Source organism: Anopheles funestus, chromosome 2RL, assembly GCF_943734845.2.
Source record: "Anopheles funestus chromosome 2RL, idAnoFuneDA-416_04, whole genome shotgun sequence".
Lineage (NCBI taxonomy): Eukaryota > Metazoa > Arthropoda > Insecta > Diptera > Culicidae > Anopheles > Anopheles funestus.
Window position 1 is genome coordinate 33,105,675 of NC_064598.1, and position 20,775 is coordinate 33,126,449.

A 20,775-nucleotide genomic window follows, 5' to 3' on the forward strand; every position below is an offset into this window, starting at 1 on the left:
AAAATATCTTCAACATTATTTATTTTAATTTTACAATGCAAAAATAGGACCAAAAATATCTCTTATCTCAACTAACAATTTTCCTATCAGAACAATAAGTGGTGACCCCAATAAAGTAAAAAAAGAAACATCAAGGCAACAGCTCTACACAAACAACTTTGGCTTACCTTTATTTATTGCCCAAAAAAACCTGGCATTTGAACCCTTGGCAAAAGTGGATCAATCGTGGCACATCACGCAATGAAAACGAGCTGCTAAAACCTTCCCGTAGTTTGTGGGTGTTGGTTGATACTTCTGTTTTCACTCCTTTAAGGAGCTGTGTTTGGTTATTCAAACGACAGTATCCGGAACACTTGCCTACTCGGTCATGGGCACCTCAGACGGTTGTGGTTTCACTGTGGCAAAGGCAACAGCCCCAAAACACTGACCGAAATGTGACCGAATAACCGAAAGCATCTGGAATGCCTGCCGGCTAGCTTTTCCATGAGGTGGTAACATTGCCGGTTTTCGTTGTAATTTTTTTTTTTTTTTTGGGTAGGAATGATTTATGGTGTCAAGTAAATCCTGCGAATCCTCCATTTTGGGTACCGATGTTTTCAAACAATCTGACATATTCCAAGTTACAGCGAATGCCCAAGAGATATGTGAGAAAACATGAAACAAAAAACCATTCCAAAAGCTTCAATTTGGTCTATTCGTTTGGAGACTCGTAAAATTGAGATCTTCTGATGTATATTTTTTTCGTGTAATGCTTCCTAATTTCCTTCCAACTTTTTGATAAACATCTCGTCTAAAAGTCCTACGTAATTCGGCGAAGTAACATGTATGTTCAGAATTTATTAAGCGTCACTTATGCTTCATTTGTGTTGTGGTAGTTTAGAAGGTCCTTCCACAAAATAAATTGACTTCAAACGGACACGAAGCTAATAGACCCAGGAGTCGTATATTTATGCGATTTTTCACTCCCGGGTGAGGGTGTGTCACATTATACAACTCATTTCCGAACTTTATAAATCATCAACGTTTTGTGTGTCCCGTTGACCGAAAGCCTACGGTAAAATCGGCGAACGATTGTCTGTAGGACCTTCTCCACATAATTAAATGTTGCTCCTGTCTTCCTTTCCATTGATGTCCTCTGTAATATACAGAGTCTCCTCGCATATAAAAAACACAAACAGTTCAGATGGCATTAAATTGGGCAAAGGGCCAATCTCGGTGTGTCCGCAGTGCGTCATCTTTCCACAGGGTCATCAGAAGGGATCGTGTTTTGTTGGCCCGGGGGGGGGGGGGGGGGGGGGGCAGGAGTAAAAAAGCATTTCTGGCGCTGCTTCTCCACTGTACTCCGATGTACCAGGTTTTTGGTTTAAAATGGTGCCAAATGGATCAATCTTTAACAACGCAACCCACCTGCCAGACACGTGTACGTGAAATCTTCATCTACCATGATTAAATGTCACGGAGAGTTCTGGCCCGCTTTCTGGGTTCTTTCTGGGCTTCATTTGCCTATTTGCTAGCAGTGGGTCACGTCCCAGTTTCTTCATTGTGCAGCGATTGGATCGAAGGGGAACAGCGGCAGGCATTTAATTAAATCGAAGATTTTATCGCAAAAGGATACAAAAATAAAAAAAAAGTTCTACATACACACCGGAGTTGTAGCTATAAAGCTTGCTATAAAGCCTAATTTTAGGTCCCTTTTCCAAACGCCGTACAACGTGTAGAACACACGAAACAATTAAACTAAATTATACCACAAAAAAACACACCAAAACGGATCAGCATACTGATTAAATCGTAGCTAAAGCCAATTTATTAACCAAATTTTGTTCCTAACTTTACGTCTCTGTTGCGTGTTGTTTCTCGGTTGGCTCTGGTTCAAGTCTGGCTACTAGTAAAGAATGGAAGAATTTCCGCAGTAGATTTCTTTCCCCAAAACCGGCTAAAGCTAACCGACACCTGGTAATAGTTGCGCCCGGAGGGAGGGAAAACATCGGTTTGCTTCATGTCTAATGTACGGGACATTACAGGGTTTTCCAGCCCAGTTCAAATATATAATGGGAGGTTTCAAATTCGTAAAACGCAAAGTGAAAGAAGCACGACAGTATTCAAGTCTGGAAAGCCAATTCAAAGTAGTAAGATAGCACCTCAAAATCGTAACACCAAATCTCAAATCCGACAGTTGTTTATCCCTACTGACGTTTTGGCGGTTCTTCGAAACTATGGGATAGAGATAGCGATAATTAAGTCAAAATATTTTTTTTTTAAATAAATTTCAAGTGCTTAATTAAAAATTCTAAAAATATTTATAAATTTCCATTTAGTTTTGCCCTATTATGTACTCTTGTAACTGTCATTGATATTTTAATATTTTTTGGAAAATACTGATGTACTATAGGCATACAAAAATGCATATTTTGTTGAAAGAGTTATCATAATTAATATACAAAAATATTTTGACTTCATTATCGCTACCTCTATCCCATAGTTTCGAAGAACCGCCAAAACGTCAGTAGGGGTAAACAACTGCTGAATTTGAGATTTGCTGTTACGATTTTGAGGTGCTATCTTACTACTTTGAATTGGCTTTCCATACTTGAATACTGTCGTGCTTCTTTTACTTTGCGTTTTACGACTTTGAAACCTCCCGTTATATATTTGAACTGGGCTGGAAAACCCTGTAAATTTCCATAAGCTCATCCGGGACGATTCGGGTTTGTGTACGTGTTCGGCTTCTGTTTCGCTAAATTTCTGTCGGCTTTTATCCGTTAACTGTCCGGTAGCGGCCAACCGAGAGAACACCGGAAGGATGAAAAGTCGCTTCCTGCTCAGGATTTCCGTTCAAATGTCAGTAAATCTTTCCACCAATCTAAAAGCTTTCCAGCTGATGGTTTATCCATTAAAAGCAAACTGATGGGTTGGGGATCCCTTTTAACATAAACACGCAAAATAAATGCAAAAATGTAATAAAACATTCTCTTCGACAAAACAAAGATTGTCACAAACAAACACATTCGATCATGCGAAAGGGGGGAAATTAAAAATACATTTCAACAACAATTACCGATCGAGATGGTCAGGCGTCCGACCGGGGGTTGTCAAAAATAGCAAAAGATGCAGGTCATCGCAGCTTTTCGATGGCCCGGATAGGACAAATCAAGGACGTGTGCAAATGTGCATTCGTAATGGTATGGCCGTCTGTTCGGTTCATCCTGTGCCTCACGAAAGCTCCCGCAGTTGGCTTGCGCTCACGCCAACTCGTAGTTTGACGCCCTTGAATCAAGGGATCTGCCTCTGTACCGACTACAAGACTAGCTCAAGGACGGTCGGACAAATCGTTTATTTTCGGATAAGCTTTTTTTTTGTTGGTGTTCTTCTTCATTTTCTATGCTGCAGTCCCAACATGTTTCGCCAAAAAGGAAAAAAAACCATTGCTCCCCATTTTGTACATCTCATTTATTTTCGCTTGTGTTCCATTTTTGTTTGCTGCTGCTTGCTTTACACCGGCCGTTGCCATTTTGCACGGATTGTTGAATAACAAAATTGCGCTTATAGCTTAGCGCTAAAAGTGCAGCTTCATTATCACCTGCATGCCTTTGCGGAGATGCCATTTTGCGGACGTACGAAATGGTGGTGTCACCGAAATGGGTTGAAGCAAAAACAAAACAAAATTAAATCACACATTGAATAACACCCACGGGCCGGTATTCGTGCTCGGTAATGATGAATTTATGGTGTGACGATTAGGTGATAATATGGCGTGTCCGTATTGTTAACAATTGCACACAACTAACAGCAGCAGTGTTTCGTCGTACGGTGCAAATGATTCATTTTGGCACTCACCCACACTAACAGTTTTTATGATATACTATACTTTTTGAAGTTAAGTAACAATTAGAAGATGGATTCTAGTTATTACAGCAATGCAGATAAAGTTTTTTATTAATTGAAAAAATAATATAAATAATTTAGCTTTCTGAGGTTGACAAGAGGGCTAAATGCAGTCATCATTAATCATTAATAAATAAATAAATAAATAAATAAATAAATAGCAGTTTCAATACTAAAATTACCTACTCACCGCGAGTGGTTCATACGACAGGACCGGAGATCAAATCACATCCGGACTGTCTCCACCCCGTAGCAAGGACTGACTATTCAGAGAGAGAGAGACTTTTTAAGCGTTTTTTTTAAATTTGTGATTTCTTTATAAACTATTTTGATTTGATTTTTTTTGGTTCGTGCTATGCAATAGTTATACAAAAGTCATGCTTTAATTATGATAAAATTTACTCAAACATTTTATTATCAAAATGACTAAACCGGTAGTACTAGTGTTACTAAGAAATATCGTAACATCAATGCTTGTTTTATAAACTTGTTTCATTTATTTGATTTTCTTCCTTTTTCTGCTGTTTTAAAATATTTAAGTATTTATTTTAGTATTTATTTATTTATTATTTATTTATTTATTTTATGTTCATTTTAATAGTAAATAACTCCACAACCAACAGTGTTTAATGTGTGGCGCATATATTGTTTGCCAAAAAATCCCTTCCTACGGTGACAGCTGACATTGGCTTAAAATGTTTCGAAAAAAGAAAAGCCAAAAGCCAGCGCCACGGTAAAACAACACTGTGTGTGAAAATAATTACAATAATCCAATTTCGTGCCGATTAAAAGTGGTTCCTTCTCGTTGCTCAGCTGTGGATGGCCATTTTTGTGCTGCAGTTGCGCATTGCGACGCCAGTGACAACGGCGTTTGAACAAACACGTGCAATGAGCTTTCTGTGCCGTGTATTTCCACCTTCGGATAGGCCGGATCGTACAAGTAAACAACTGTACTGGTGCTGGTGCAATGTGTTGGGGTCGTAATGGAAAAATTAAACATACACATCAGCGGCTGAGTTTTGATGAGGATCGTTTGAATGCACGATCAAGTTTGTTATGGGACCGACTACATGCATTTGTAATGGTGGGAGTGGTTTGTTTTGAATTTTGTTATCCCAACAAAAGGGCTATCTCCGATGCTGTGAAGATTCGTTGGTCACTTCGACGTTACGAAACGGTCTGAACACAATTGAAAAGGGAAAAAGGGAAATCTCAACACCTCGAACACAAATTGCGCTAAGCTAAGCATGATTGCATGAGGCATACCAACGGTTTAGACACACCTTTAGAACCAGTCACACCATTCGCTTCGGTTTTGTTTGATAAAAAGATGTCAAATGTTAATGCAAAACATTGTCTTCGTTTTGTTCCTTCACCTTTTTCCACGCCATCGGTTGTTTTATCATTCATATTTTTTTCCTTTTAGATGACACCCATTTTCATGATCATTACACACTCTCATTCGGGACGATTCATGCCAAATCATCATCGTCGAGCAGCGGTTCTGACCTGCCACCGATCGCACAACCGTACCCGGGCAGCACGATCGGTAAGTGTTTTTTTTTTGTTTTTGTTTGCCATATTTTTCACAGCTTTCTTTTCCGAATTGGATTTCTGGCTTACTGAATATGTCAATTTGTGGTGAAAATTAAAGAGATTGTAAAAGACATTTTGTTATATTGTTGTATGGCAACAAACTATGATCTTTATTTTTTTTTTTGTTAAGGAAATTATGTTGATTTAGCTCAAAACAGGAAATCGAAAACTACTTCAAGCATTAGATTGGAAATAGCTTTCCCAGATAAGTAGTTGCGAGAAAGCCACACAGTCAAAAGTGCGTCACAGAAAGTTATAAAAAAACAAAATATTTAGGCCTTTTTTTACAAACAATTCTTCAAACAAAACAAAATTTGCAATACGTTTCAGCGTTTCGTCAAAAAACTTTGAAAATAAAATAAATTATTAGGCTTTAAATGAAGATACTAAAGTTTAGTAATTCTTATGCCAGGTTTCTCAAGTTTCAATGGATATTTAATGAAGGCGAAATTTGACTGAAATAGAAGAAGAAGCTTTTATCGCAAAGTGATAAAATGTGTAAAGAAGATCCGATTTATAAATCATTCTTTTTGTTGTTGTTGAGGAAATCGGATTATATTATTTTAAGTAAATTTTTTTTTTGCAAAATATTTGACCAAAGGAAATTAAAAAACAAAATCCTAATATAACCATGTTGTGGTATATTTCTCCTTCCTTGTATCACTTAACACAATTACGTATTTTAACTCTTATTGATTTTATCCGACCTGGGAAAGCAATGAGTGTCTTAATTTATCCATTTTTTGCATCATTTTGTACACTTATATTTGCCAATTCCATTTATCTTTAAATGCTGATTGACACATTTCTTTTATCCATCTCATCTCCTATACTCACACTTCATGGAAACACCTTTATTTCTACCCAAAAATCCATACTCTTCAAAATCGCCCATAATTCTATCACCCAAAACATATGCCCGGAAGAAGGTAATGTAATATGGTAATTGGATCAACTGTTCAGCATCAGGAAAATTACTTTTCTCCACACGTCATTGAAATCGCCACCAGCCACGTGTGAAACCCTGTTCAGATGAAGATGAATTTTCTCATTACACCTTAATGTCACCATTTGCTGTGGAACCGATCACAGCACCACTTCCTATCGCACGTTCATCGGTTTCTTCTCTCCCCAGGGAGAATCAAGCGGGAGGGGTTTTTTTTTTGGTTGTTACTCTCCCCCAAAAACGCTTACCGTTAATTAACGTCGATTTGTGCTTCCGCTCGAATTCGAAACGAAAGGAATTGCCAGCGACAGCCTAAGGACAGCGGAAGATAGATGATACCGCGAATCCTGATGTCGTCATCGCTTTACGTCACACAGCGCGGTTAAACTCGGTTGGGTTTCACGGATTGAAGCGTTTGGGTGCGCTTTTTTTTCAAAGCAAAAGGTACGTGGAATGCCTGAAGCTCTTAAACCTACATAATTCACTTCAGTCCTTAAACCAACGTTCGTTACGCCTGGGAACGTTCCCCTTCGTTGGCTGTAAAGGCAGGTTTGGTTAATTTCCCAAACCGCAATCAACCCAATCGATACAGGAAAAAAGAAATAAACGTACCTTGAGTGCGTTAGTAAAGATTTACTCTTCGGTTTGGGTTTTTATTGGGTTTAAAATCCCCAAAAATGAAATTTGTTTCATTTTCTCTTAATGCTCACAAATATCCCAAAAACACAAGCTAACAGGAGGAGCAAAACTGATAACGGGTGGAATAATTGATGCTTTAAGGATATTTAGAATCCAAATTGGACTAATTTGACATTAGTTTTACTATCTTTAAATGTACATTATCTACATCAATTGTAATATTGGTGAGATGTTATTGGTAATTGGTGATATACGTTAAGTTCTGCTAATCTGAAATAAAATGACCCTGATCGCAGATATTGGGAATTCAGATATGGACAAATGCGTAGTAGTGATGTCCATGAAAACAGTGAACTGATATCATTTATTAATATTTGGAGCAATGGTCATATAAGAAGGTTATTGAAGAATTGATGAAGTACACGAATTCATATACGTAATACAACGGAGCAGTGTGATACTAAGGATGTCACACTTTTCGAATAAAATAATGATATTTAACACTAGAACTACCGGACCTGTCATTTTGATTGGAACGCTTCATTTTCATCACATTATTTTTTTAGGGTTATCCTAATCAATCCTAAGGTTGTTGAAACATGAATTTCACATGTATATTCTATAGCACGATTTCCAATAAACAATTAAATATGTGTACTCCAAATCTTCGAAATTAATTCCAAATTAACCGCGAACGAAAAACGCTTAAATCGCTTGGTTCTATTGTTAAACAAATCCTCAATTTCAATGTCGGTGCAGGGGAGAGATTTATCGTCAAACATTTCCACATTTCCAACTCCCAAAGAACTACTAATCCTAAAGTTTCAACGTATGTTGAAACTTCAAGAAAGGAATATAACGCAACTTCCGTCCGTCCAACCCAACACAAAGCCCCTTAAACAATGCCTAACAGGTTCACAAAAATCTGTTTTGATCAGTTTTTCATCATACAAACATCCCAACTCCCTGACTGCCACTGTCGCAATCCATCCAACGACCGAACGATCGAACCTTTCCCAATGCCGTACGTAGGAATCTTGTTTACCTTCTGAGTGCCATTCCTTTACCACACCGCTGGTATATAATCGTATAATCACAACCCCCGTGTTTTGTTTATTGGACCGATCAGCTGTGTGATATTACGGTGGTGTTGGTAGTGGTTGTGATTTTCATGAGGTAAGACAATGCCATCGTGAATATCATCTCTCACCAGCCAAAAACTGCATCAGTTTTTGGTCGTGGTCAGTGACATCACTGCTTGATTTGTGGCCTATTTCCATTCGCTTACGTAAAATCGAAAAATGGGAAAAACCGGTTCTTACCTCCAAAAATGGCGCCACCCCGAATGGCATTGACAATGAGTGAGCACCAAATATATTTTACGAGTTGTTGTCCGAAGGTGCGAAACAGTGAAGACTAATTGCAGTACGAAAAGTAAACAAATATTAACGAACCTGTTAGCTGCTAAGCAGTATCTTTTTGGATAATTAATTAGTAAATTAATTGAATTCCTAGCAAAGTCCCGAAAAATTGAAGATTTTTCAAGGTTTGGTCTTCTTTAATTTAATATATTTTCATTTTTAATATATTTGCTTACTTTAGAAAATAATATCTAATTCCGTCTTCAAAAATATATAGTCATAAAAAATAAATAATTATTAATAATATTTAATTGGAGCATCTTTTTTAAGCTGGATATGATGTGATATGGCAAAACCTATCCGGAAATAATCCAAATATAGTTTTCTTAATGTGTCAAGGTGTCTGTCCCACATCTTGATCTTACTGACCTCCTACCCGAATCGTGCATGTTACCTCACATATGGATGTTTCGATTTATCCTTCCGCCATTGTTATGGTTAACCCACGAAACCTGTTCACCAGCTTCGGCACAATTTGGCCAGTAATCGTAAGGTCAAGATGAAAGGGAAAGTTGTGTCCATTCAGCCTACTTTTGTCCCAACCACCGGTAAGGGGGCTGTTCAGCTGTGCATCCCTGCTTCTTTCGCCAAAGAAAGCCGCAAAGTAAACGAGCGCACTGGCAAATGACGTAAACAGTACGCGGGGGATTGTAGTAGGTCACGTTTCAAACTGTTATTTGCCAAATGGGATCGTGAGGTGAGAAATTCACATTTTCAGCTTCATTTCCAATAGTGGTAACACTCTGAGTGTTAAAAAAAAATCACCTTCTTCAAGTGAAACCTTTTTAAAAATACAAATCACAATAAATAGTGAAAAAATAGCACAAAATGGGGAGAGTGTGAACTATCCCAAAAAATTATTGTAATAATGCTCGCCTCACGTTATGTGCGCCTCCACCAAGGTGAACAAACCGCACCATCACCAGTTGATTTATGATCGTGTACTAACCTAACACAAAGACGTTTTGCCTGCAGCTATCCGATACGGCACCAAGCGAAAGGTCATTCGTAAAATCATTCTCTCGTCGATTTATGTGCCGAGAAATGAATTATTTTTGTGAGAGTGTTTAATTTTTTTTCGGTTTGTGTCTTACTGCTCCCATCCCAATAACAACTCACAGTCATACATCATCAAGAAATGGAAACCGAAATGAATATTTTTCTATTTTTTTCCAAATATGCTTTCGTTGAAAAGATCGAAGAAAAAAGACCAACCGCAACCGTGTGTCCATCTCCATTAGAGGGGTTGTGAAACCAACAGCTAATAAAAAGGGCAAACCGTTTTGTGTGTTGTAGTGGTTGCTGAGGAAAAGGATGTTCTCTTTTACGTTTTTTTTTATAAGTGAGTTTTGGTCAGGACAAATGGTGCGGGCAAAGGTGGTATATTTTATGACATCCGTGACGAGTAATAAAATAAAAACCAACCCCCCTTACTATGCACCCCACACGCTAAATACGCTCCGATGTCTAAAGTCACTTTCGTCGAGCGTGAATGTATGAGAATGCATACCAGCAAACCCACCCCCCGCCGGGGCGGTGGTGTGTGAGAGTGGTCAGTGATTTTTAAGGCCGCAAGTGTGCGAAACCTGCAGTGTACCGATGACATCTGTTTGCACAATCGCCGCACCGAACCGGTTGTGTGCGTGGCGCGCTCATCATCTCGACCATTTCGATTGCTTGCCGCTGTGGAGTTTGCTTTGGTCCGGTGCTTCCGTTGATTCTTTTCGGAAAAAATCGCGTTTTTTTCTCTCTCCTTTAACCTATTGCTATGGCTTTTAAAAATAAACAAACAGTACGAAGAAAACCAACATGGGGCTGCAGTTGGACTTGCAACACACGAAACAATAGAGTAGGTTGATGACGACAATGTCGACTTGGCTTTGGTTGGAGGTCGACGACGAGCGTGTTTCGTCAGTTAGCGTTCACTTGATCCACAGAATTGGATACCATGGTGTGACTGTCCATTTCTGTGTGCGTGTGTGTGTGTGTATATATATATTTACCCTTACCTGACCGGGGTTGATTGGTGGCAAATCTTACGCATCATAACACTTTACCGCACTTTACGCAATCAAAGCAAACGGATCGACAGTGGATTGAGTGTTAAATTCCGTACGATCATTCCGAACGAGGAGATTGGTTTGTTAAGAGCGTATGGTTTGTTGAAGAAGAATTTTTGGAAATAAAAACCAAAACCAAAAAAAAAATCCAACTAAACAGGAATAAAAAGCATGAAGAAACACACTACGCAGTATGAGAGAAGACCCCTCGCCACAGGCAATCCAATTGACCAATTGTGCTGCAACACTATATGTATGCCATGTTTAGCTTTGCCATCGTCTCGTCATCGCTGAACGAAGATGCGGGCTCTAGCAGAGATTCATCTCAGCCGCTCAAGAACTCTCCACGGTAAAGTTATACTTCCAACAATATTGTACGGTTTTCATACGTTGTGTTAGTACTAGTAGCGTGCGTTTTATTTCGGCTGTCTTCAATACCCAGCAAACGGCAGCAACAACTTTGATAGACTCAATTGGATGCAATTTAGCATACTTGTTGAATCCGGCAAACAAACGGATACGATACGATCCCTCTTTTGCCGATATGCCATCAAACCAAGGGGTGGGGTGACAAGAGGGTGATTTGGTTGGAAAGGGGTTTTGTGGGTAGGTAATGGTGGAGGGAAAAACCACCAGCGGATGATATACGTTAAATATAACGTATATAGCGTTAGGCGTATCAGCTGTGTAAAGTGCTGCCGATAGCGCCCGGATGTTTCCCATTTTAAGTGATTTGAATTAGTAACAATTTATTCGGCTTCACCATACGTTGGTTGTGTGAAACCCCTCTCTTGTCGTTCGCTTTTTCGTTCATGAATACTCTCAAATAGATTGTTTTATGTAAAAGATTGGTTTGCACTATTGGGTAATCGTTTTAATAAATTGTTATTTCATGTGAAGACTTATTATTAAACAACTGTTTTTGTTAAAGTTATCAAAAATATTTGTAAAGAATTGATAAAATTATCATAGAAAGAAAAAAATATTGCAAATCTTCCATTTTATATATATATCCTATATTGAAAACAATTTATTATGTTTAATATATAAAGCTTCTCATAAACTTTTTTTAAGCTTACAAATTATTTAGAAATGTTTCTAATATATTTAACCTCGTTTTAAAATACGTATTTAAAGAAGGAAAAATTCAACACACAAATATTTTAAAAAAAGTTTTGCAAACTAAAATGTGACACCAAAGGGAAAAAAAACAATAAAACCACGCTTCCATGCAATCCCAGCTTGCACCGGTTGACAGCGATCCGTCAGCAAACCGGAAACAATGTTCCACTTGTAAGTGATGCCATCAGCAACTTTTGTGTGAATTATGTTCCCCTGTTTCTCGAAGCATTTGTGCTGACTATGCCCACTTAATAATGCCATCCTGTGGTACGGATGCTGTGGACCAAACCATTTCCACCACCGATAGAATGTGGCAAACCAGGCTAAGCGAGGGAAAACTTTTTCCCCGCGAATCACACTATCGCGAGACACACATACAAGCGTACAGACGAATGGAGTCAATGGCTTTCTCGGGGGGGGGGGGGGGGGGGGGAAACAGAATTCCACTCCGTCCGGGCATGGTTTCCATTCTTGAGGTTTCCTTGTGTTCTGGTTCTTATGTGTATCGCGACAACCATTATCACATACCCAACGTGGTTTCGGAGTTTCCCAACATCGTTTTGTTGGCGTGCTTCTTTTGTTCCTTTTTCGGTTGCTTTTCTGACTAAAAGAAAAGTACTCCAATGCAGCGTGTCATATGACCGAGATGGATGGTAGGTGATAGTGATGCTGGTACTTCATCAAGTGGATTATGTTTAGTTATGTTTAATGCTTGGCTAGATCGGTTCCGTTTATTGCTTTATTTGCTGAGCTAGTTTCATTTTTCTTATTCTATTACGCCTTGAAGTTTGATTGTGAATGGAAAAATGGATGGCTTTAACTTTTTTTTTTCTCTTATCTTAATGTGCTGCACAAAATTATTGAGTCCGATTTTGGGGTTTTTTCAGTCTTTTAAGTTTGATTTGATAAGAAAGTAAAATAAATGGTTCACTCCGCTACCAATCAACAGTAAACTGATATGCTTTTTGTGATTCTGGTTGCATGTTTCTTATTCGTATCCGTAATATTTCCCCCCTGAAATAACTTTGAACAGTCATCTGCGTAAACACATGTCCCTAAATTTAAACATGGCTTGATAACAAAAAAACAGGCAAAAAATGTATTTGCAATCGAAATGAAACGGCTCACTTCTTATTGGTCTGTGTAGTACGGCTTGTTAAGTCTCTTTTTTATTATAACATGAGTGACTTTAGAAAATGTTTGAGTGTGTGATTTTTTGTATTCAAATCATACTCGAAGGAAAAGGTATTTGAGCTCATATTTGTTGCGATAAGATTAAGCTTGAACCGACCCGGACCCGATAGCCAATGGGATCGTTATGGCGTTCGAGCGTACAAAAAACGTTTTCGTAAACAGTTTCAGTTGATTACAAAGGTTTCCATTTTTTTAAATGGTAGCACGCCACGTATCTTTAGCAAGAATCTTATCAGTATTGCTCGTTGCCAAACATGTACAAGCCTTGGCAGGCCCGATACCATTATCAGGGGGTAAATGTAGAGATGATAAGTTACCAAACGGTTTGAATGCCTTTTTATGCATCCGGAAAATGATATTGACTACAGCAAACACTACTAAAATATGGACAAAAAATAGAAATAATGACTTCTTTATTATTTTTTCTATGAATAGCGTAATATAAATAATTACAATAGAATGCGGATTATCCGAAGTCTTATGGGACCTTATGGGCAAAATGAAAGACAACTGCAAAACTGTGTTGGTTTTTTCTGACGAAGATAATCAAACGATTGTAATTGAGAAAATTCAAAGTCTCCATGAATCAACAAATTTGTAAAGAATGACAGATACAAAGAAATATAATTTTAAAATTATTATTTTTTTAAAATAAAAAATAAATAATAAAAGTTATGTAACTTAAAGTAATTAAAGTAAAAAAAATGTTTGTATATTTTTGGAGTTGATCTACTTTCTACAATATTAAATAGATGAAAATAGATTACCCAGCATGAATTCAATCGTCAATTTCACAAATAATGGATGCCCTTTTGTCAAATGTGATTTATAGCCAATGAATAAAAATGTGGGAAAATTAATCTTTTATTACTTCCTTTCGACTTTTTTTTTTGATAGTCGTTCTCTAAAACGCTTTTAATCAATTTATGATATGTTTGTACAACTTTATTGCTTGTTATGAATTTTTTAAAATGCTTTTTTATCAATTTCAATGAACTGCTGCATGGCTTCACAATGACACAACCCATAACAAAATGGAATGGATCATGGTCAGTTGAATTTCTTTTCCGGCCATTCGCAGGTGCAAAACTGTGGCGGCCAAATGGCGGTTTGACACAACACAGACCTATCGAGAAGACACACGCGTGTAATTCTCTTCACGCATCGATAAGTTCTATTGCTTCTTACACGAGGTTGTACAGCACCGGTTAGCTGCACGGCTTCCCTCGAGCATGGTTGGAATTAGAAGAAAATTCCTCTAGAATGCTGAACCGGTAACCCGTCCCCAGCTTACGTGTTCTAGTTTTGTGGTCAATGTAAAGTAGGGTTTCCTTTTTTTCTGTATGTGTATACATACCTGGACCCGAAACGGCCTAATAAAGGCCCCCGAGTAGCAGGTGCACAAATGATTGTGTTGTGGGATGTTGTTACGTCTTGTCGACATCGGCAACACTCGCCGACGCTAAACAGATCGAACATATCAATCGCCCTAATTCCAAGTAGCAAAACAAAAGCAAAAAAGGGGTTTCTACCGCGCTTGCCGGTGGCTTCGGGGCGTCAAGTCCTAATTAAAATCCAATAAACGGTACGGTGCGTCCCGCCCATATCAGCTTGACGCCCTGCCACACTGTGTCGTAATTGAGGAGAACCACCACTAACGGTAGCATGAAACAGACGGAGTGTCCGGTATGTAGGACCGTGAGGATTCTGGCAGAGCGAAGCAATTTTTTATTCTACCTGGTTAGGCAGTCCAAGCCCGGACGAAGCCGGAAAAAGGACAACCCAGCGGGAAAACTGGCAAGGATCTTCCAGAGCACAAGCGCTCTGACACTCTAGTGTGTACCTAAAACGGCCCAAAATGCCGAGAAGGAGTGTAATGAGAATTTTGAATGAATTTTAATTAGCTGCCAGTGTGTCCCTTTTTCCCAGTGCGTCATATAACAGCGTCCATCCTGATCAGCGTGTGTTTCATCCTTTTCCCTCCCCCTCTATCTTTCCCACACACGTGACACAGTGCGACCTAATTTGACATTGAACGAGACATGACTGTTTGGCACTTTTGGCAGCAGAGCTTTATGCCGGGCCCGTTAGCTAATTAGAATAGGATAAAAGGACGTGGAAGTGGTAGCTTTTCCCGCAAAAGTGAAACGTCAGCTTCAGCCATCAAGGGGCCCCCCTTAAACGCTGAAATCCCTTTTTACAGTGATTGTAAAGGTACCCGGAGGGAACATTTTCGGAAGCGAAAAATCGACATCAAATGTTGCATACTCCCTGGGCAATAAGGGAAATATTTTGTTGTTTTTTTCCGTTCTAATGCTAATAGAAGCAGCTTTATAGCACACACTGTAACGAGTGGTAGAAAACGCATGCATGTTTACTGTAGTGTGCATTTTAATTGCCGGTAATTGAATTAACCTACAAATGACAAATGTATACCTTTGGCAATAAGTGCACTGCCAATTCGATTTCACTTCATCATCACTAAATCATTTACTTTTAATTAGTTTCAGTACAAAGGCTGCCTTTAGGAGCGAACAAAAACAATTTCGTTTGTGTTTTGTTGTATTGGAATTTCTATTCAACCATTGACTCATCCGTCATATATTAGCATTTGTTAATCGATTTACATACACCTACTCTGGAAGCAATATATTTTGTATTCTGTTTTCAATATGTCTATTTCTTCTAGCTGGTACATTTGCTACATTTTCTGCTCATTTTTTTATTGTGACGCCTCCAGCACATAAACATCAAGGTGAAACTCATAAAACGTCCATATACAAGTTTAAAGTTTGCTGCGAGTTTTTTAAATGACCCTCGTAGGATTATTCAAATTGCCAGCAGTGTGCGCGTGGCGCGATATATTAAAAAAAAACCCACACAACCACACCTGAGATTCACCTGATTAGAGGCTGATCGTTTAATCGATGATTCGCGAATCGGGCGCTGGCCTGGTCATGTCTTAAACAAGGTGACCCTGGGTGGTGGGATGGGGGAAACGATCATGGAGATGAAGTTGTATAAACGCATAATACTCACCCATACAAACCCATCTACACCGGCATGATATTTTGCGGTTGGTTTGGAGGATGGAGAAGCAAACCAAAAAAACAGGAATTCCCAAAAACCGAATCAACCTTCGGATTCCGATTTTGCTGTTCGTTTCCGTGCCCAACCGGTTCGATTTAAATATGGTGTTTTTTTTTCTTTCTCACTTTTCGCCATTTGTTTGCTAACACCCTTCAGCCTGCCTGTCCTTGTTTGCTTGTATTCGTTGCTGCTACGGGGACAGGTTTTTGGTTCCTTTTGGGCTGGCGGTGTTATGAACAGTATTTGAATTTGAATCGATGGTTCATGGTTCATGGTCCTCGTTTTGTTTACTTTGCCTCCTCCCCAAAAACCCCTTCCTACGTTCTGGTGTCACCAAACGTTTAGAAAAATGGCTGGTTCACCTTTACAAAATGGTGTATTTTTTTCTTATATTTTTTTGTTTTTTTCCGCCACTTCGTACTACTTGTTTTGTCACTTAAGGCTTAAGTATGTTTCTCAATTTTCTAATATTCGTTTTATGTCTTAAACTGTTTCTCAGTTCTCGCTTTAAATTATTTCTCTTTTGATGTCTTCTGTTAATAGTTGCTAGTATAAAAGCATTCCACCCTTTAATCACAGTAGCAGCAAAGTTAAAGAGAAGCATTACAAGGTCATTATAAAATGTTACCTTTATTATATGTGATGTGATTATACTTTATTTATTCATAGAAAAACATTTACTCTGCGTGTTTTAAAAGCATTTCATACGATTCATTAATCTGCAAACATTAATCATTGATTTGCCGTTAAAAATAAACCCGCGTGACGAAGTCTTAAAGCTGTGTTTATGCATTCTTCATTAATGCACATTCCATGCAAAACGCTATGCAATTTGGCATATGAATTAATGTGCTCCATTATGAATTGTACGAGTGGGGGACTAATTTTCATATTTGAAATAAGTTGTGATTATTGAATGCTTTTGAATATATATAGCATTTCCATGTGAAACATGACTTAATTAATTGGCTTCTATTTAGTTAGTCCATTCGTTATTTTAAACAATTATTTATTGTTTAAATAAATACTTCAGCTACTTATTTTTCTGTTTTAAATCAAGTTTGTTGCAATATGTTGCAATAGAACCAACCCTCCTACCATTCTCACCATGTGGAGGGCGATGCGCCGTGAAATGTCAACAAGCAAGAGAGAGAAAGCCATGACAAGGTTCTGGCCCTGGGTAGTAGTAGCTGGCTAGAAAAATGCGACAGTAGCGACAATTCCTTCCGTTTGCCGTGCTTTACCATTTTGCCAGTGACCTAGTTTTCGTTGTTGATCCGCATTATGAATATCTTCCCGCCGGCGTTGAAGACACTCTGTCATGTGTAAGGGTTACGGAGAACATAAAAAAAATTTGCTGCATTGTGATAGCTTCTAATCCAACAAAAAAAAAATAAAGACATACCAAAGAAAAACAAATGAAAATTAAAGCGAAAGGTAGCTCAAGTTTTGGTTAGAAATTTTATAAAAAGAGTTGTCCCAAAACAACACGAATTTGACCCTTTTTCCTTGCCCGGAACGTCATCGGTGCTCGAAATGTATAGCTCGTTTGAGGAATGCATAGCTCCCATCATGGATTTGGTTCCCACTTTCGTTCCACACGCCAAACAAACGTCACGGCACATGGTTGTTGTGCGCTTTTGGGGGTGGTAGGGGGTTGGTTGTTCGTGGAATGTCACTCGTTTTTTTTTCCGTGAGAGTCGTCGCCTACCCGCACATAACATACCATTACATAAACAATTTGCTCTCCCCGTTCAGCAACGTTGTGAACATTCGTTCACAATTCCATGTTACGCTCAGTCCACAAACCACGTGGACCACGCGCCGTGAGTGCGCGCTCTCACACAGTGCGACAAAATCCGTCATCCTCCCAAAAAACCTTGACGAAGCAGGAACTCACGCTCCAACATTTTCTCTGCCGTGTGTCTCTCGACATCTTCAGCTGATAGCCCAAAAAAGTGTGCGGCCAGCTGACGAGGAGGGTTGTTTTACAAGGAGAAGATTTCCAAACCAAGAAACACACGGTGGCGGGCACACGCACAGTCGCAATCGGTTGCGGGCACTAGCGCTTTTGGGGAGACATTTTGCGCCCACCACAAACTTCCTCCTATTCTTTCCAGCTGATGCTGATGTTTTTTTTTCTGTCGATGAGCAGAGAATGTAGAGAGAGCAAATGTGCCCGTTCTCTCGCACTCGTGTGGGCACTCACTTGTATTCTTCTCTTTCTCCCAATTTCCAAAGTACTGCGCCAAGCTGACGGTTGCGCAACCCCCAAATGGGGGGATGGTGCCTTTTCCATTTCAACCACCCAGGCTCGCTCGGACAGTCCTGTTTGACAGCGCGCCCGTTTTGTTGTTTTTTTTTTTGTTTTGCTGTTTGCTTCTGTTCAATACTGCAGCAAACGGTTTGTTTGAGTGTGTTGAGTGTTCTGTGCATGAGTGCTCAGAGAGTCAAGGGAGCATTAATGTCAACCCATTGAAAGGGGGGAAATCGGTGATGGAATGTCGCGAGATCTGACACTCTCTCCTGCTGGCTCGGTTCAGAACTCGGATGCCCAGGGTCTAGAGTGCTTTCCCTCCTTAATCGGACCGAGCCTTCCGCGACTCAGCCGGTCATTCTCTCGATCGCGACCGATTCGCATACCGTACGGTTGGTCGTTCGGTTGTCTGACACCCGCGACCACTAACTGTCACTTCATCCTTTCGCGCGAGTGTGGGTGTACTTGTGTGTGTGTGTATGTGTGTATTTATTTTTCTTTCCTTATTGGAAAGCTGGAGTTCACCCATGGGTTTTCCATAACGTTTTGTGACAACATCACACCATCATAACCTGGCATGAAAGAACCCATTCAAGACAACTTCAGTGCATTCCTTTTAGCAGTGTGGTCTGTTTTGTTGAAGACTTTTCTATACCCGATACTTGTAAGGGCTTCAGTACGTGGCCAATAGTATAGCAAGTGTACACTAGCAAAGCTAATTGTGATTAAAACAAAACCGTGTTAAAAAAAAACCTGTGTAAACTCTTGCCTTTTGCCTATATTCAGAAGTTTTCTCTCGCTCTCCTGTTTGTCAATTTTCATCTGTTTTTCATTCTCGTGATTCCATCGCGTTTATAAGTGTGTGTTTGTGTGCGTGTTTTGCATTATTGTGCTAGTGTCCCGTCGTTGGGTCAGGTTTGCCGAGAAGGTTCTGTCCCAACAACCAGACCATGTCCTAACGTTGGACGTGGCACATTCGGGCACAGTTTTTAACAGTAGCTGCAGGCAAAACAAACCTTTCGCTCCCAAATCCTAGATTGTAATTTCCTTTCAAAAGGTGTCAATTTTCCAACAACACAAAAAAACCGTTTCCAAACGTTCTCTTGCGTACAGTTTCAGTGTGTGTTTTGTTTTACGGTACGGTGCGGAAATGCGAAACTTCCTCTAGTAGAGGTGTCCAATGTCCATAACAGCCCCAGCATAACAACAATCAAATAACAGTGAGAGTGACGAGAAACGGAGAGGAGCTAAAGATCCCACAGACACGTCCTGCCAACAGCAGTGGCGCAGTGTTGTACGGTTTTTGCCGCAGTTCTCGTTGTTTGGTGCGCTCCATCTCGGGGTCGCTAGTAAGGGATGCGCTGGTGTCGGCGGTAGGATAACAACGGTAATCCGGGCATCCCGTGAATGTGAATAGCTACGGGGTGTTCTGTAACACCTACAAGAACTGTTGGGCAGACGATATGCGAGCGTAAATAGAGAGCTACGGCAGGAATAGGAGAAAACATTCAGGCTGGCAAATAGAGAGCGAGAGAGAGATCCACAGCTAGAGTAGGAAACGAACATAATCTGAACATGTGTGTCATAATAGTAGTAGCGATCCTTTTTGGCAAATTTTCAGTTCAACTTTAAAATCAAAATAGTTAGCCGTAAGCAAAATGTCAACCACTTCGCGATGTCCTTCTGGTCCAAAACCCGAACCAGACAGACGCACATACACACGCATGGACTGTACGTCATTACTGCTGCGTACCACCGACCGACGGTAGTTTGCGTGTGTACGTGCGTGTGGTATCATCGGTCGAAGGATAACGGGGGCCTTTAGTTTGCCCGGGGATTCCAACTGTCTCGCTGAACAGTCTCGTCGTACAGTTTTCCAGTCAAAAGTTTAGCTTTTTTGGTGTGTTTGCATTACCATTTTTGCTTTCTCATAGTGGTCACATTAACGCATTCCAGAGTATACAAACCGAACAAAAGAAAGCATCAAAGCAACCACCAGGTTTTTAGTGAACTGCCCACAAGAAGTGTCCAGTGCTCAGTGTGAAGGTAACGAAGAGTGAATAGTTATCATATCTCGGTGTGTGGTAATTTCCGGTCTTGGTGGAAGAATATGTGCATTCGTAGTTTTTGCCCGATACATGTGTCCACGACACGTTCCTACACATCCTCACCGGTCAGTTGTGACAGTTTTTTTAAGTAGCAAATTGAAGCTGTAAACTTGACGGACCGTTTCATGCAGTACGGCGAAAAACGTCGAACGCAAAAGGTGCGCTGGCTTCATTTCACTGCCGGGAAAATCGATTCCACCGCAACGTTCTCGTGTGTTGTGTTGGGGCCACCCTGACCGATACACGTGCGCGCAAACCCCGTCAGTCAGACCGGAAGCATTTGTCGAGCGCCAGCAGTAGTGCGGGCGCTTCTAAGGCTGCAGGTTTTCGTCGACGGTTTGAAGTTCGGTTCATAAACACGGTTCCGATTACGGTGTAGCGGCCTCATCCTGGATTCCTTCATCGTCAACGGTGGTGCACACCAACGTAAGCAGTACAATTTATAGTTGTTTTCTTT

The 20,775-nt window shown here is 39.8% G+C and overlaps 1 protein-coding gene across 11 annotated transcripts in view; it reads left to right on the plus strand.

Annotated features, from left to right (window-relative positions):
* LOC125763695 (RNA-binding protein Pasilla) overlaps positions 1–20,775 on the plus strand; it is a 97,264-nt gene that overhangs the window by 13,454 nt on the left and 63,035 nt on the right. For 6 of the 11 annotated variants that reach the window (XM_049427072.1, XM_049427071.1, XM_049427068.1 and 3 more), the window contains one exon: positions 5,312–5,434. The exons of 3 other annotated variants lie outside the window; for them this stretch is intronic. In XM_049427072.1, the coding sequence (XP_049283029.1) occupies positions 5,312–5,434 (123 nt within the window). Of the gene's footprint in view, positions 1–5,311; positions 5,435–13,529; positions 20,745–20,775 lie in introns of those variants that run through there. 2 more of the 11 variants (XM_049427062.1, XM_049427078.1) reach the window with 2 other exon arrangements.